Source organism: Formica exsecta, unplaced genomic scaffold, assembly GCF_003651465.1.
Source record: "Formica exsecta isolate Colony F162 unplaced genomic scaffold, ASM365146v1 scaffold15, whole genome shotgun sequence".
In the NCBI taxonomy this organism is placed as follows: Eukaryota; Metazoa; Arthropoda; class Insecta; order Hymenoptera; family Formicidae; genus Formica; species Formica exsecta.
The window spans coordinates 1,013,584-1,029,639 of record NW_021848825.1 but is presented as its reverse complement, the minus strand read 5'-3'; the positions used below and the strand labels follow the sequence as shown (position 1 = coordinate 1,029,639).

The 16,056-nt window shown below is 30.1% G+C and overlaps 1 protein-coding gene across 1 annotated transcript in view; it reads left to right on the top strand.

The window, feature by feature from the left end:
• The window catches only part of LOC115232868 (neuroglobin-like), a 29,588-nt gene that overhangs the window by 9,512 nt on the left and 4,020 nt on the right, over window positions 1-16,056 (top strand). The window contains exon 3 of the mRNA XM_029803015.1: window positions 15,068-15,299. Coding sequence (XP_029658875.1) covers window positions 15,068-15,299 — 232 coding nt within the window. The remainder of the gene's footprint in view (window positions 1-15,067; window positions 15,300-16,056) is intronic.

Sequence of the window (16,056 nt, the reverse complement as noted above, 5' to 3'; positions counted from 1 at the left end):
TTTTTAGCTTTTTAATTTGCAGTTTACGAATCTCGCCGTTCGCATCAAACGCCGATATTTGATATTTCTTCGAGCAGAATTTTCAAAATCTGCTAAATTTTTTACCGATTCAATTGTGCAATTTTTTTATATTTCAGTGATGATTATTTTAAAAATGTGTGATTAGAATGACAAAAGGTCTCATCAAAAAATTAAATATTTTATAAAATTACATATAATATATTTTTTTCTTAAATAAATTTCTTTCTCTTTCTCTGTTTCGAAATCATGTTATTTTTTATTACATGCACATTTTTCGAAAATGCTAGATAGATTGGAAATCTTCAATGCGATTCGTTTTACAAACAGTGTGATAATATCGATAAACTAAATTGTCGCATCGCAATAGTTTTATACAACTACTAATTAAATTTAATCTCGTACTAGATTGTATTCTGAATTCTAATAATTTTCGAGTCCCAAAGGAACATTTAACCCAGAGAGTGTTTCAATTTAGAAATATTTTGCAAAAATAGAAGATATCAAATTTTTTAATTACTTACTATAAAAACATACAAACATATATCTGTTTAAATCTACTTTATCATCTCACTAAATCACAAATTCTAAAACTTCTTCTAAAAAAAGATTACAAAAAAAGACATTCGATTTGAAGAAAAATACGATTATATTTCTCGTCACAATACACCGAAGTTGCAATAGCATCGACGAAGCGAATTCTCAGGAGTCCCCGATAAGCGTTACTCTATCGGCGAGTTATAATTGAGATTCCAGAAGGTCCCTCGCTTTTAATTGAGACATACAGTCAAACAGCTGGAAGAGCAGCTTGTCGTTTATCCTTCAACATAGGCACAATCGGACATTGATCCAATCGTAATACGTCGTAAACGAGATTACGTCTCGTTCGAGGACACCGTGGGTGTGTGTGAATTCTCGTTAGATTAAAGTTCTTCAAATCAAAAGTCCGCATCGTCGACGGCCCCACACACACCATGCCAGAAAACCCCATCGTGCCTATTCCATCTACGATATTGGATTGACGGCGATTAAGTTGAACAATCGAGCGAGCATAACCCGGACTGTCCGCTCTCTTCACATCCTTTTTTTTTTATTTTTATCAGGCGAACTGACGCCTGACTCTACCGCGACTTTTTCCCTCCATTACATATATTCGTCCGACCTTTGCCGTGAGGGAATAGAATAGAATAATTCAGAATTGTAACGCATTAAAGAAGCGTCAATTAAAATAATTGAATTTTAGCGCTATATCATCCAAAATTATAAGATTGGAAAATTGAATGCAAAATTAAATTATTTAATTTGACTTATATTTTATTTTGAAGATACACATTTCGGAGAATATAGCTGATACATTTTCAATATTTTTTTTCTTAGAGATAGACTGATAAATAAATTGGAGGAGAAAGTGAAACAACCATATTGATCATAAAATGTTAGAATGCATAAAATATTATTGAGAAAATAATGTCCTATCACAATTAAAATAGACGTCAAAAATATTTTTTCAAATTAATTGTTATAAATTGCAAATTAGAATACACACGCGTTTGACGGATTTGTTTTATTAAATCGACACGCTCACGTACACACTTACTTATTTTTAGTGAGTATCAATATCGCAACGTACTTAATTCGATAACTTTTGTTATCCGACAAGCTGAAAAATCGTGATGCAAAGAGATGACCGCTGCACAAATACGAATGTTTGGAAATGCAATATAATTTAAAATTACATTAATAGTGGAAAAGTAGAGAGAATCGATATACAAAGAAAAACAAACGGGCTTTAAAAACGTTCTATTTTATTGAAAGTTTGATTTAATTTGCTTAAAAAAGACTGGAATTAGAAGGCAGATAATCTGACAGCCAATTTAATTGGCGACAATCCACGATAAAAGTAAATCCCCGTCACATTTAATTTGTCACAAGCAAAAGTAAACGTGCATGCAAATAGATTTTCTGAATGAATCTCTGAGACGCATTAGTAAAAATAAATTTACATGCGTTCATGTCATGCTATCCATCTTGGTAAATTTTTAATAACGATATTTTGTTATAATAAAAAAACACAAATTATAAAATTAATAATAATCAATAATAAAAAAAACGCAAAGTAAAAAATCAATAATAATCAAAGTACGATATACAATATTTTATATGCGATTGATATTGGCTTTCATCTTTCAATACGAGATTGGAGTGACTAAAGTTTCCTATATCTCATTAATTTCAGATAATTAACAATATAACAATTTTAAAACAATTTGATTTATCATATCGATCTAAATCTCCTCAAATTTGATGAGAAAATTTTGCTTCGGCTTGAATCGCATTTTACGAGATCATTCGCATGTTTCTCTAGGAAATTCTGCTGAATTATTGGCTAAAACAGTTTTCTCGTAGAATCAATGAATCAATGAGAAAACATACACAAATAAATTCACGAACTTGATTAAATATTTAGAAATGCTGCAAAACAATTCGCTATATCTATCTTTTATAAATACACAGATGCGCAATGCGTTCCTCGTTCCACTTTTTTATGATAGAGAATTGTGCGTAAATCAATCGCAAAAAATCTTTTTCTTGCAATCGAAAAATTTTCTAAATATTAAGTATGATGTTATTAGAAGTAACTTTACGTGCGTATTTTTAAATATTAACTATGAACACGTGTACACACATGTACGCTACGTTCTGCATGCTCGATTTCTCTTTGCATATTGCGTGTTTTATCAATATTTAATGCGAGATACTCTCAAGGGAGAAATGTTTATAAGAGTTTCAGATACGCGTTTATAGTAGACGCGTTTCAGATACGCGTTCAAAAGAGTAATAAATAAGTAATTCTCTCTTCTTTAGGAATTCTCACAGATATTGAGTTTGACGATTTAGATATTAAAGAAAATTATACAAAAATTATACAATTTTGCTTTCAAATATTCGATTCTTTCTAATTACATATTCATCTTTTTGACATGTATTTTGAAAATTGAATATTAGGAACAAGCTCATCAATTTCAATGACTTTGAAGTATATTATAGAAGAAAGAGCGTCTCCTATTATATAGAAGAAGAGTCTTCCTCACCAAACATTAAATATCACTTATCTCTGGTTTTAATATTATGACCATCAGAAGATAAAAATTTATCTGAAGCACTTTACCCAGTACTTTAGATGTGGAACGTCTAAAAATATTTAATCACATTTTCCTTTAATTTTTTTGCAGGCAATATAGAGAGTAAACATTGCTTTAAAAATTCATTGCGTAAAAAATCGAAAAAGTACAGAATTATACATTTTTAGATCTCGGTTCGCATCCAAAGTACCGGGCATGAAATAGACCTCGCTTTGCGATGTGCTTTGCTTTGAAAAATCGCAAACTTATGCAAAATTATATATTTTTAGATTTCATTTCGTTCAAAACAGGATTATAATTAACTTTGTTTGTTTATGACTTTATAATATACAACTAGCGATTAACTAAAATATTTTGAACGTTGCTTACGGTTATCATATTTTAAGTTCATTGAAATCAGTGAGATCGTCCCTAATGTTTAGTTTTACCTTTATTTTTAGTTTCTTTTATAAGATTATATGTATATATTTCTTCATATTTTGTTAGACAATGCAATAGAGATCTTTGTTTAAATCTCTTTCACATTTCCGCTATTATCAAGATATTTCAGAGTTTCAGAATTAAGATCCTAAAAGATTAGATTTAGTTATATGTAAGTTATATATAAATTTTGATAATTTTCAATTGAAACGGTAAACAATTCGTTCAGAAAATGATAAGCATTCTAACAAATTTCAAATTAGGTTCATGTTTCAGTAAATTACGGATAAACAACCGGTCATTCGTATTTTCTTTCCTTCCCACATCGTCTGATAAAGCTCGTTCTTCATTTCATCTTTCTTTGTCTCTCTTTTTCGCAATCCTTCGAGAAACAAAACAAGGGATATCCTGATCCTGGTATCAGCGCACCCTTGGGTATCCACATAAGTCTGATACGCAGTATATACAAAAGGGGCGAATCACGAAAGGTTAAATCGCTATAAAATTTATCGTAAGAATTAGAGGGAGGGAGGAGAGAGGGAAGAAGTCAAAAACTCTCATTTAAATAACAACTTTCTATTTTTATATTTTGTTTGCGAAATAAATATTATTACCTTTCATTATTTTTTTATTATCTCGTATTTGTATATTATATTCTCTGATATCATAAAAATGAGTGTTTTGTGACATTCTTATTATAACAAAATATATATAGCAATAAATATTTTGTTATAATAAGAATTTCACAAAGCGATAAATAATGCGGCAAGTGAGTATATTAACATATCTATAAACATTGATAAAACAATATAATAATTTTTTATTCCAAATGAAAGAAATTGCAAGAATCCTGGAATGACGTCGACACGATCGATATGTTTCTCTCCTCAATGCACGCGGTTCATCTCTTTTTTGTCAATTAAATGATTTATTTTTATCTTTGCGTTTTCACCGCAAGAACGACAAGTCTCTATTCACGAAGTAAATCTATTCATTCACACGGAAGAATATTTTTTGTCGCAGTTTTGTCTGATAGATTCTACGCCAATCGTACACGGGAGCATCAGGACACTTTTATTATTATTGACCAATGAGAAGAGAAAGGCTGTCATACAAAGGGAAACCGAGTGCGTGTGACAGGCGATGAGTGAAAACAATGGAACGGGATCAGTACTCCGATTGCTTAAAATAAGAATAATGCGAAAAACGCTCGATGCTGTCTGAAGCCGTTAAATATCCCGAAAAGATGGAAAAATAACTAAAATTCCGGAAATAATTAAAAGAATGTTTTTACTTATTTTATGCAATTTTTAAAGTGCTATTGTTTCAATACACCTTATACATTTCTAAAAAAAAGTTTAAAATTACGTAAAAATCTATAAAGAATATAAAACTTAATTAAAGCATATATTATATTTCTCTGTGTTAATTTTTATTTTTACAGAAGAAATGATAAGACAATAACACAGAATATAGTAGCGCGGTAAATTTTATAATGATCTGATATCTCAACTCAATCAACGCATGATGTATACCGCAAACGATATATTCCTTTTTCTTCCACCTGCGTTAAAGGTAGTTTTAAGGTGGTATAGTTTTCTCTGCGTTCCATCTATTTACTCGTGCGCAAATGGAGCGATTCGCGATATTGGAGCTAGCTGAGCACACGCGACGAGAAAACGAACATACAGAACGGGCTCGCAGAGACGATATTTTAACGTGAAAATGATGACAGTGCTTTCTGTTTTTGAGACGTAAAATAAATGAGTTTGTTCAGAAAAAAAGTCATTATTCTCGAGTATTTGAATTAATCTCTCTTTAATTTGATTCTAATTAAATCATACTATCGTAATACTGATTAAATCGGATAAATGTCATTCCCTTTGAATTGCTTATTTTCATTATCAATCTCATTTTTCTACCTACTTTTTACTTTTAAAAATTTTTTAATGAAAATTTGATTGCAATTTTTGCCCATAATCTCCTTTAATATTATATATCAGATGCATAATTTGGTTATGAGATCTCTTAAATATTTCTTAACTCAAGCTTTTTAAACCCCTTATTTAAATGTATTCTTGCCAAATTGCTCGATTTCGTTTTATCTTGACAAAATATTTATAATAATCAAAATATATGTATATATATGTATACAAAAAATATATCTGTATATCTTTCATATATAGACAATTATATGTATATTATATATTATATGAAACAGTTTAAATATATATTTTTTGTTGATTTATTTAATAAGTTATTAAAAAAAACTGTGTATATAGTTTTATTTTATAAATTATTCGATTATGTAATATATATGATATGTCTGTAGGCCAATATATATGTAAATCTCATAAAGTATATCAATAAAAATAGATAAGGGCAGTCTAGCAAGAAAATATCTATAAAAATACACAGTTTATGTTTAAATTAAAAAAGAAACACAAGAGTTAATCAAGTGTTTTATATTCTCTCTCTCTCTTTTTCTCTCTTTAATACTATTTAAAGTAATAACGCAATTCTGTAAAATGTCAACAATTTAAAAACGTTAACAGTTCTTTTTTACAATTTTTCACAATATTGTAAACTAATCTGAACATTTAATTTAATATCACAGAAATGTCATTCTGTTACACACAGCTAAAAATTTGATTTAATACAAATAAAGTTTTTCACACATAGCATTATTTACTTTAAACTTTAAAACAAAGGCGTAAAGGCATTAAAATTTGTCACTTATATTTATTGAAATTCTATTAAATAAAATTTTTTGTTGCAACAAAATTTAACTTTACATACAATTATCTCGTGTATACATTTAAAAAACATGCGTGCTAATTAGCAGACTACGTGAGCTTGCTAAAGCTCTGTTCTAAAAACATATGCAAGCTCTTTCTATTTTTCCCTGGTCAGCGAGCAATACGTTTCCTGATATTGACGTTTTTACAATATACGAAGCACTAACGTAGAGCTGAGTCAACGTTACATCAAAATGTGAAAATAGAGTCAAATTTACTTTCATTCGAGAAAATAGACCAATTTGATATGAAAAATTTTCTTCCATAGCTAGAAAGGAAAAAGATTGAAGAAAAAGATCGTATTTAATAAGTCTCTATGCGATCATAAAAAATGTGACAATTTACATCAATATATTCCAAATATTCTCGACAAAAGTTTTTGTGCAGAAAATAAACAACAAAAAAGGATTGCTATAATTATTCTAGCTAGTTTAGACAATACATATGTAATAACAAAAAAAAAATTATTCCTTCGTTCCTATCTATAGTAAATATAGTAAAGAAATCTAAATTAATTTTGTCTTGAGCACAAATAATGCTATGCTTGCCCCATTAAATAATGTCGAATTAAAAACTGAAGATATAATTTGAATCGCGGTCGATTAAAGTTATATCTACGGGCAAATTAAGTACTTTCCGCTTTTATAATTTAAACTTTTAATTCTAATATAGCAGGTTATAATTTAAATTTGATTTTGCCAAAATCGCGTTGTAAACGCTCGCTTTTAATCAGGGTATATCAATTTATTTATTACTGTTCGATCCGATAACCAACATGCCGAAACCAACAAGAGTAATCATGTCTAATATAATATTGCGCTATTGACACGCAATCGCAATAAACAACTCCATATTTGTGACAATTTAATATTCGTCATGTATGAGGATAAAACTCCGATTTCTACTAAATTTTGCGAACTACTCAAGCGTCGATATAATTAATAAAACAATCAATATCTCATATGATCTCAATTATTATCATTCAAAATAACATTGCGGAAACATTAACTGAAACGAGATAAAGTCATTTAGGTAGATAAATCTTACATGGTATATCAACCATGGTATATCATTATATCGTTTAAAAAAAATTTATGAAAGATACTGTTAAATTTTATTTACATTCTCTCTTTATTCTTTATTAGATTAAATGTATTTGAAATTTAAATAATTAAAATAAAAAAATAAAAAATGACTAGAATATAAAATTCAAGCTGCCAAAATAAATATCAGCAGCGCTGCTCTCTCTTTGTATTGCATAATTTATTGAGTTATAATATATACATAGATTGGGTGATCTTATCTGGAATTCTCTGAATATCTCCTATAGATGGAGTGCGCGCGTGCAATAAGAGAGGGAGAGGTCAATACGTGACACAGTGATTACCCTTAGATAAGATTAATCTGGGAATTCCGTTGTATCTCAATGTTGAATCTGTTACGTTTCTATATGCATTCCACATGCGCGTGTGTGTACCTAACGCGTAATTTAGATCTAAGCTATATATATCAAAGGTAAATATTTCGGAAAATAAGACGCTAATAGTAATGATACAAAGGTTCTACAATATATATTAACATCACCATAAACTTCGTACGCCCTTTGAACATAACCGTAATTGGTTTGTAGTGCATCCAGTTTCCATTAGTTTAACGTAATTTTTCTTTTTCTCTAAAATCTCTCGCATACTTTTGAACACTTATTGATTACGTTAAAATTTATCGAAACTAAATTTTACAATATCCACGTTATATATATATTCCCTTATATATCTTTTGAAATTATTCTACACGCGGAATTATTCGTTGCACATAATTTGTAGTGAAAGCTTAAAAAAAAATTATAAAAGTCAAATATATCGTATAAATATGATATTTCAAATTAAAAAAGTAAAGTTGGCATAGAGAGAAATATTTTAATTTTAAATATATTATACCATCAAATTAGCTTCGTATAGATATAAAACTTCCTCTATAATATTAATTTTCTAACTTTCTAACATCAGATCTTAATGCTCGTGAGATGAGATATTCTATCACTAACATTGTGTTAATTTTCATTCGATGTTATATGGAATGGATACAATTATTCTTCCTACGAACTATACAAACATGTATATTTCGCTCAGACTGTGTATTTCTGCGTTTATATGCGTACATATATGTATACGCGCTCATCGATTTCCTTCAGACATCCAGCTTTAAGGTAACTCAATTAAGCTCGCACTAGCTATACATAACATCCTCAACAGTTACAAAGGAGAGAGAAAACGAGAAAGAGAGAGAGAGAGAGAGACATAGAGGGAGAGCGGAATCGAAGCAGCCTTTGGTCCAGCGGCAGCCTCGGAAATCAATAAATGACTACAAGCGTGTGAGATCAACGCGATGCGTCGATCGTATTTTTTTAAGCGGCAAATTTATAGATCAAATTCATTCATCGATATCTTTCTGTCTCGATTGTATAATCCTTCGTCATTTTCTGCGCTGAATAAAAATATTTAAATAAAGCGACGTATGATTGACTTACGCGTCCGATGGAAAAAAAGACTTCTACGATAATGCCCCTTTAATCGTAATAATTTTTTATTTACGTATATGAATGCTGTTTCTTTTTCTAACAATATTAAGGAAATAAATATTTTCTGAGATAGAAAAGCAATTGTGTTATAGGGCATTAAAAATATCTTACTTAGCCATGGAAGAATTAATAAAGCAACTACATGCGCTAAATGTATTCGATAGTAACTTTGATGTAAAAATAAACGGCTTTCTCGGGTAAGAGTAGCTTTGTGTTTTTAGCGTGCACATATAACACATGCATAAAAAAGTCGTATCGCAGAAAAATGTCGTTGCTTACTATAGTTAAGTGTCACGCAACAAAATAATAATACACAATATGGGCAAGCAGACCACTCTTAAATATTTATGCACTCGGACCGTTATCACCACACTATCAAGTTAAGGGTTACTTCCTAAATGCATAATGCGAGCTAATTTAACGCAGAGATGTGTAGTCAAGATACATTTGACATAATTCTTATTATGTACATATATATCATCTCCACTTCGGTTCTTTATTTAAATGTTGCTTATATAAAATGTTTGACATTCTTAAATTAGTATTATTTTAATAAAAATTCGATAAGATCGCCTATATTCTCTGGATTGCATATAATGATACGAAAAAATTTCTATTGATATAAAATAATTTTTAATATATTATTCTTTCTTATGTGCTTTTAATAATATTTTTCTAAGTAGATGTACTATATATAAGCATTGTGCTAAAACGCGAATGAATTTAGTAAATTTATTTACAAAAATTCTCCCAGAGTAGGATTAAAAGCGGAATCTTTTCCTTTGGCAAACCGCATCTTTTGACCAGATTAATGCAACACAATCTGAATATTATTATCGATCTATTAAATATGTTAATATATAAATTATAAAATTTAAATTATGCATGCAAACTGAATACGAATTGGTTCACCCCCGTCATTGTGATGAAGCGGAGGATTCTTCGGAAAAAAAGAAGGTTAGCCACGTTCCACCGATTCTTTTGGGGTGGTCGTCAGAGAAACTAGAACACGTACCACTCTTAAAGAGAATGGATCATATCCGCCGAGCTGGCAACGGCCAAGTGGCAGGTTGCGCATGTTAATAGCTTTACAAGATGAATGAAATTATTGATGAAAAAGACGATTTTTTCATGACTTATAAAACAATTTCGTGTTTTAAAGTATTGCTGTCAATTATATATTTGAAGTGTTACACATCTTTTTTATTTTCTTGTGAATAATTAAAAACTCATCAATATATATTACGGGAAAAATGTGCAAAAAATACAGCTGCATTTTTCGTGAAAAAAAGGGTGAAATTTTAAGCCGAAAACCACTTTATAGACTTGCAACGAACTTTTGTTGTCAGATGCTAAAAGAGACAAATATTGCCTTTACCGAAGTGCCAAACCAAAAAATGCATAAAATATAACGATAAAAAAAGTACGTTACTAAAACAGAAGTGTCAATTTATTTTTTACCAAAGCCTTTTATGAGATTGCGTAAAAAATAAATTTCTTTTTTGTTATGTCAGTACTCGGGCAATTGCTTCAAACTTATACTTTAATTCTTTATAGCACGTCAAAAAACAAATAATTAGACAAATAATTAGACTGACAATACAATACGCAATAATTATTGAAAATAAATACTTTATAAGTTACGCATTATGAAAAACTATATAGATATTATTTATTTCGTCCATAATTAGAAACGTGATGTATGTGCTCAACATTAATTTATTAATAATATACATTAAAGTAGATAATGAGATTCGCGAATCATTCATGGATCAAACTATTAATGTCACTGCAAATACATATATCAGAAAATTTTGATAAATGTATGATTAGACATAAATTCATAAATGTTTATGTATATTATTTGAATGCCACTAAATATTTATTTATCTTTTAATAACGTAATACCATATAATTCGAAACCGCTAATTATTATCAGCGTAATGCTGCATCCGATACTTATGATATTACATTGCTGATATTTTACGCAATCAATATTTATCTACAAAATTGTAACATGTTCGATGGAAAATATATTTTATTTTTTTAAATATCAGAATTATCGTAATGATAGATATTTATTAGCAAAATAATATGCGCAATAATTGGTACCTAATCATCCATGCAATATTTTATGCTTGACAACAATATATTGAAATTTATTGTTAGAAAGATCTAATATTTGCTATAATCATACATATTTGTACGCAATATAATTTAACAATAAAATATTACAATCAACTGTGATTCTTGACTGAAATCCACCTAGTTGCGAACGGTGCATATTAATACCGCCGAGCTCCGTATTTTATAATTTGTGTTTTTTTCAAGGAGTTTATGTCGGCTTATTATTCATCGTAACGATCTTAAAGCCCGGATTTCCTTGGCGTAATTAAAAACGGTGTTATTGCTTACAGCTGGATTTTCCCAAGGACTTTAATTTAATTGAAATACAAGATATTAATTTCATCGCGCGTTGCTCAAATGTGTTAATATCCGGTTACGCGTGCATTGGGTTCGTTTGATAAGGTTTTCACTCCAATAAGAAATTAATTTACTACATTCGATTCTCACGAAAAAATCGATATTACATCAAAATCACACACCGTGGTGTTTTAAATTGCTTCTATTTTATATATCTCTTTGCTTCTCCATTATATAAAAGATATAATATTTTATCCTATTTACCTACTCCCTATATACTAAACTAAAGGAGAAAAGAATCGTGTTATATACCGCGTGCCGTTGTAAAATTCAAAACTAGATAACAACCAATATTTGATTCAACGTTAAGAGGATGCCGGATACCGACAGAATGCGAATATTAGTAGGATTGCAAAATATTTTTGTTGATTATAGATATCAACAAATCCTTTTCCATAATTAAAGTATACATAATAACGGAGTGCGGGGTTTATGATTTCATATGAAAAGTGAAAAAAAATTAAAAAATTACAGTTTTGTTATCGGCTTCTGCCGTCAACATTTACTTAATATAAAAAACCTGCAACCTGCACGTGCCTAACAAGTGAACTCCGCACTCGGCATTTTATCAAAAAGTATTAGTGAACTTCGAGAAGTGAGTTTAGAAGCTTTATAAAAAAGATTTTACTATGCAACATTTTGCACACCGAAATGTTTCTTACTAGGCTTTCAAATACATTTTCAAACGTTCACTTATATTCCTTCATGCATTTCCGAGTGGAGAGGTATCCTATTTTACACGTACACACCGCAAAACCCTTATATTAAGCAAATATATAATTATTATGGCCGGTAAAACAGGACGGTCCGGCATCCTCTTAATAATTACTCATCACTATATCGATCCTTAGAGATGTTCTTTTATTGGATTATGGGGACAGTAACGTGGGAAAAAAAAACTGAAGCTGCACGCGCGCGTTGAATCTGGGAATATCATTGTTTCATTGGCTTAAGCACCTTCTACGGAAGAGAGGAACAAGGGATATGGATTTCCGATATAAAACTTTTCAATTTATTCTCAAACGATAAGAACCCGCCAAACTTACCAAACGGATACCGCCACCCTTTATATTGCCCCGTCGACCGCATTTAAAAATATTTTATCGTATCCCGGGTCAACAGGCGCCCCCGTTCAGTCCCCTTCAATCACGTCGATCCCATCTGCATCGCTGTATATGCAAATTTGTTTTTATGCCCCCTTTAAACCTCACCTTCCGTCTAGAATCGCGTGTTTTTACATGCGAGTAAGCTTATGCCCTCACTAAAACTCAAAAATATATCATAATTTACGACATTTTTACTTCGAAAACAGAGATGACTATCACCCAAAAAAATCCAATTCATTGGCTGATTGGTGTTTGCTGGAGATGCGTTACTTGTTATTATTATCATATATATGATATATACAATGTAAATATGTTAAAAAGCGACAGCGTGATAAAACATCAATCATATATAACCCTTTGGGATTTCTATATATATTTAATCATAATTGAAACTCTAATTCACGGAAAACTTTATGAAGCGTGTATGTGAAACATGAACAATGATAACGAATCACGATACAGCGGAGCATGATTGCTGTACATTGAGGATGATTCAACCATATATATCGTTATTATACGACATATGTCGCTTTGTTGTGATAGCTTTTCATAACTTTTCAAATCTACATATTTGAAAATCAGATGAGATTTCTTACTCATCCACTATTTTTAGATATTTATGATAAATAAAATTACACTAATTAAAATAGTGAATAGTAGTAAAGTAAAAAATTATATATAATGAAAAATTTTAATAAGCGCTATATAAAACGCTATAATAAGATTAATAAAATATATGTATAAAAATGTATGTTCAATAATGTAATAAATTTACACACTATGGAAAATCATGATAGATATTATACGAAATGCATCGCTTCTCTGCAGGAAAAGTAATTTATGCGACTGCGGGAAAAGGAATAATTCGGACGCGATATCACGTCAATCTAAATATCGACATTCTCATAATTCATCCTGATTCAATATTTTTTTCCGAATTGTTGCAGATAACATCAAACTTTTCGAATGTGCCGATTATTTTTGCATATTTTGTCTGACGTAAAAATAAATTGCTATTTTATCTTCTTATTCGCTATAAGATATATTTGGTTGTCATGTGTTTTATTATTCATGAAAATGGTTTGCAATATGATCCAAAGAATAAAAATGTCAAATATAAATACATGTAATAATATGTTATTCGCAAAATATAAAATCATAAACATGCATTGAATTTTATCTGCCTAGAGAAAGGAAGTATAATATGTACTCTTGTGATACATTGCATAATTATTAATTGTTGAGACTATCGAAGATAATATAAAGTCGATTTATATTTCCCTTCTAGCACATATATTTTTCACTAGCCAGACAAGAACGAGATTGGAATACCTCGTTGTATAAAGAGGTATTTCATGAATGGCTGAGAGCAATCTGCCATCCATGAAACAAAAACATTTTTGGCGAGCTACTATAACGACAAACACGTGAATTCGTTACCTCGACGAGTAGAAAACTCATAGAAAAAAGTTACCCAAATTTTCCGCAAAATCAAGAGAGCCATATATGAGAAAGAAAAAAGGGGAATGCAAACGTTGTAATAAAATGTTTTAATAAATTTCGATGACATACATTACTCTCGTATATTTATAATTACTCAAGATTTTGGTATGTTCTGAAAAACACTTTGAGTTTCTCTAACACTATAATATTGTGTTAGAGAGATTCAAAACATTTGTCAAAATATACCAAAATATGTTAAGCTGTTATAAATACAAATGTTACAAATTACGCACCTTTTTTTAAACAATTAATTTCTTTTTCTATAATTATGCTGACGTTAGATGACATAAAGCTTGGAATTTAATATTGATTTTGTCCCTGAGGTCGTTTCTCAATCAGAGAAAAATAAAAGATGTCATGAGGTCTGGCGGAATGTCAGGTATTTTGAAGCGATTGGGGAACAAAATTTAGACGCGGAATTGAAACGCCACAAGATTCGCTAAATGCATTAAAAAAAAAAGTATTGAGGCGGAAAAAAATCTATCTTGAGCCACCGGAGAATTAAGTTTGAAATTTATGACTTCTTCAGAGCAGACGGGACCTTATCAAGAACGCTCAACGCGCTTTTAACCACCAAATGAAAATTGTTCGCTTTTTTCATTTCTCTTGCCGAGTACCAGAAAAATTAACTTCAAATTCCATCTTGAAAAGATGATTGCTTATTTCAAGCCATAAATTAAAATAGATTAAACGCTAAAATAGATTATTAAGTGCGCAATATTATTTAAGTGCGAATTAAAATTTCTTTTCTAGCATGTGTCATACATATTTTTATGTAACAATTAAGCAACAGATATATTTAAAACATTTACTTTTATATGCAGCGTACTAATTTCTTATATAAATCTTTTATATAAACTAACTATATCATTAACTCAATATTTGTGATTGAGATAAATCTACATAATCTCTAACATAATAAATACTGGCACATAATATATATATATGTAATTATATAATTAACGCGTTTACTCTTTTAACAATACTGTGTCTTATGTACTTACCCTGTGCTTCCAGGTTGTTTGAGGAGAACGCGGAATTGTTAAATATGTTCACAAAATTCCGGGATTTGAAGACGAAAGAACAGCAATCGACGAGTATGGAACTGGCTGAGCATGCTAAAACAGTCATGTCGACCCTCGATGAAGGGATCAAGAGCCTGGACGATATGGATGCGTTCTTGACGTACCTTCACGGGGTTGGGGCCTCCCACACGAAGATCCCCGGCTTCAACCGGCAATACTTCTGGGTAAGTCCTAAAAAAAGACGCAAATTGCCCTTTATATCCTGTAATATTCATACGCGTATGATATAATATAAATATACGATAAACATGTTCCATTTATCGACCATTAACTAGGGGAGAAAATAAGACAATTGTAATGAATGGGGGAGAAAATAGAGGGTACTATATCTATATAGCTATAAGATTAGCCCACAAGTTTCTTTGATATAAATATATGTAAACTTTCTGTCAACTAAGAAATAAATTGTCATAAATTTAATCAGAGTGTATAATAAATTATTTTATTCTTTTTATGTATATTAATTTAGCATGCACTCGGTTTTAATAATTAAACACAAAAATATTTGACTGCGATACATTTCATACTAATTATTTCAATAATTAATTTCAATAATTAAAAGTATTCAGTAATAATATATTATTAGTTTATCTTCATAAAATTCTGTGCTTGACATATATACATCATTTCGAAAAAGTACTGTTATATAAAAAAGTTGGTAGAGTGCGAATATATTGTCTTAGATGTCAGAACATTGGTAGTTTACTCTACAATACCGAGGAAATGCAAAGGGAAATTTCTCGCTTGCCGGAGACACATCTCGCGTTTCATGGCGAACATTTTCCCTCGGGATGTCGCGCTTATCTCTTGTAACATGTAAATCAAAGAGAATAAAGTGAAAACTTTTGGGAAACACTGTAAATTATTTTAGGGTCTATCTCGAGAGCAGAAGATCATGTACGCAATAAAAGTATAACGACG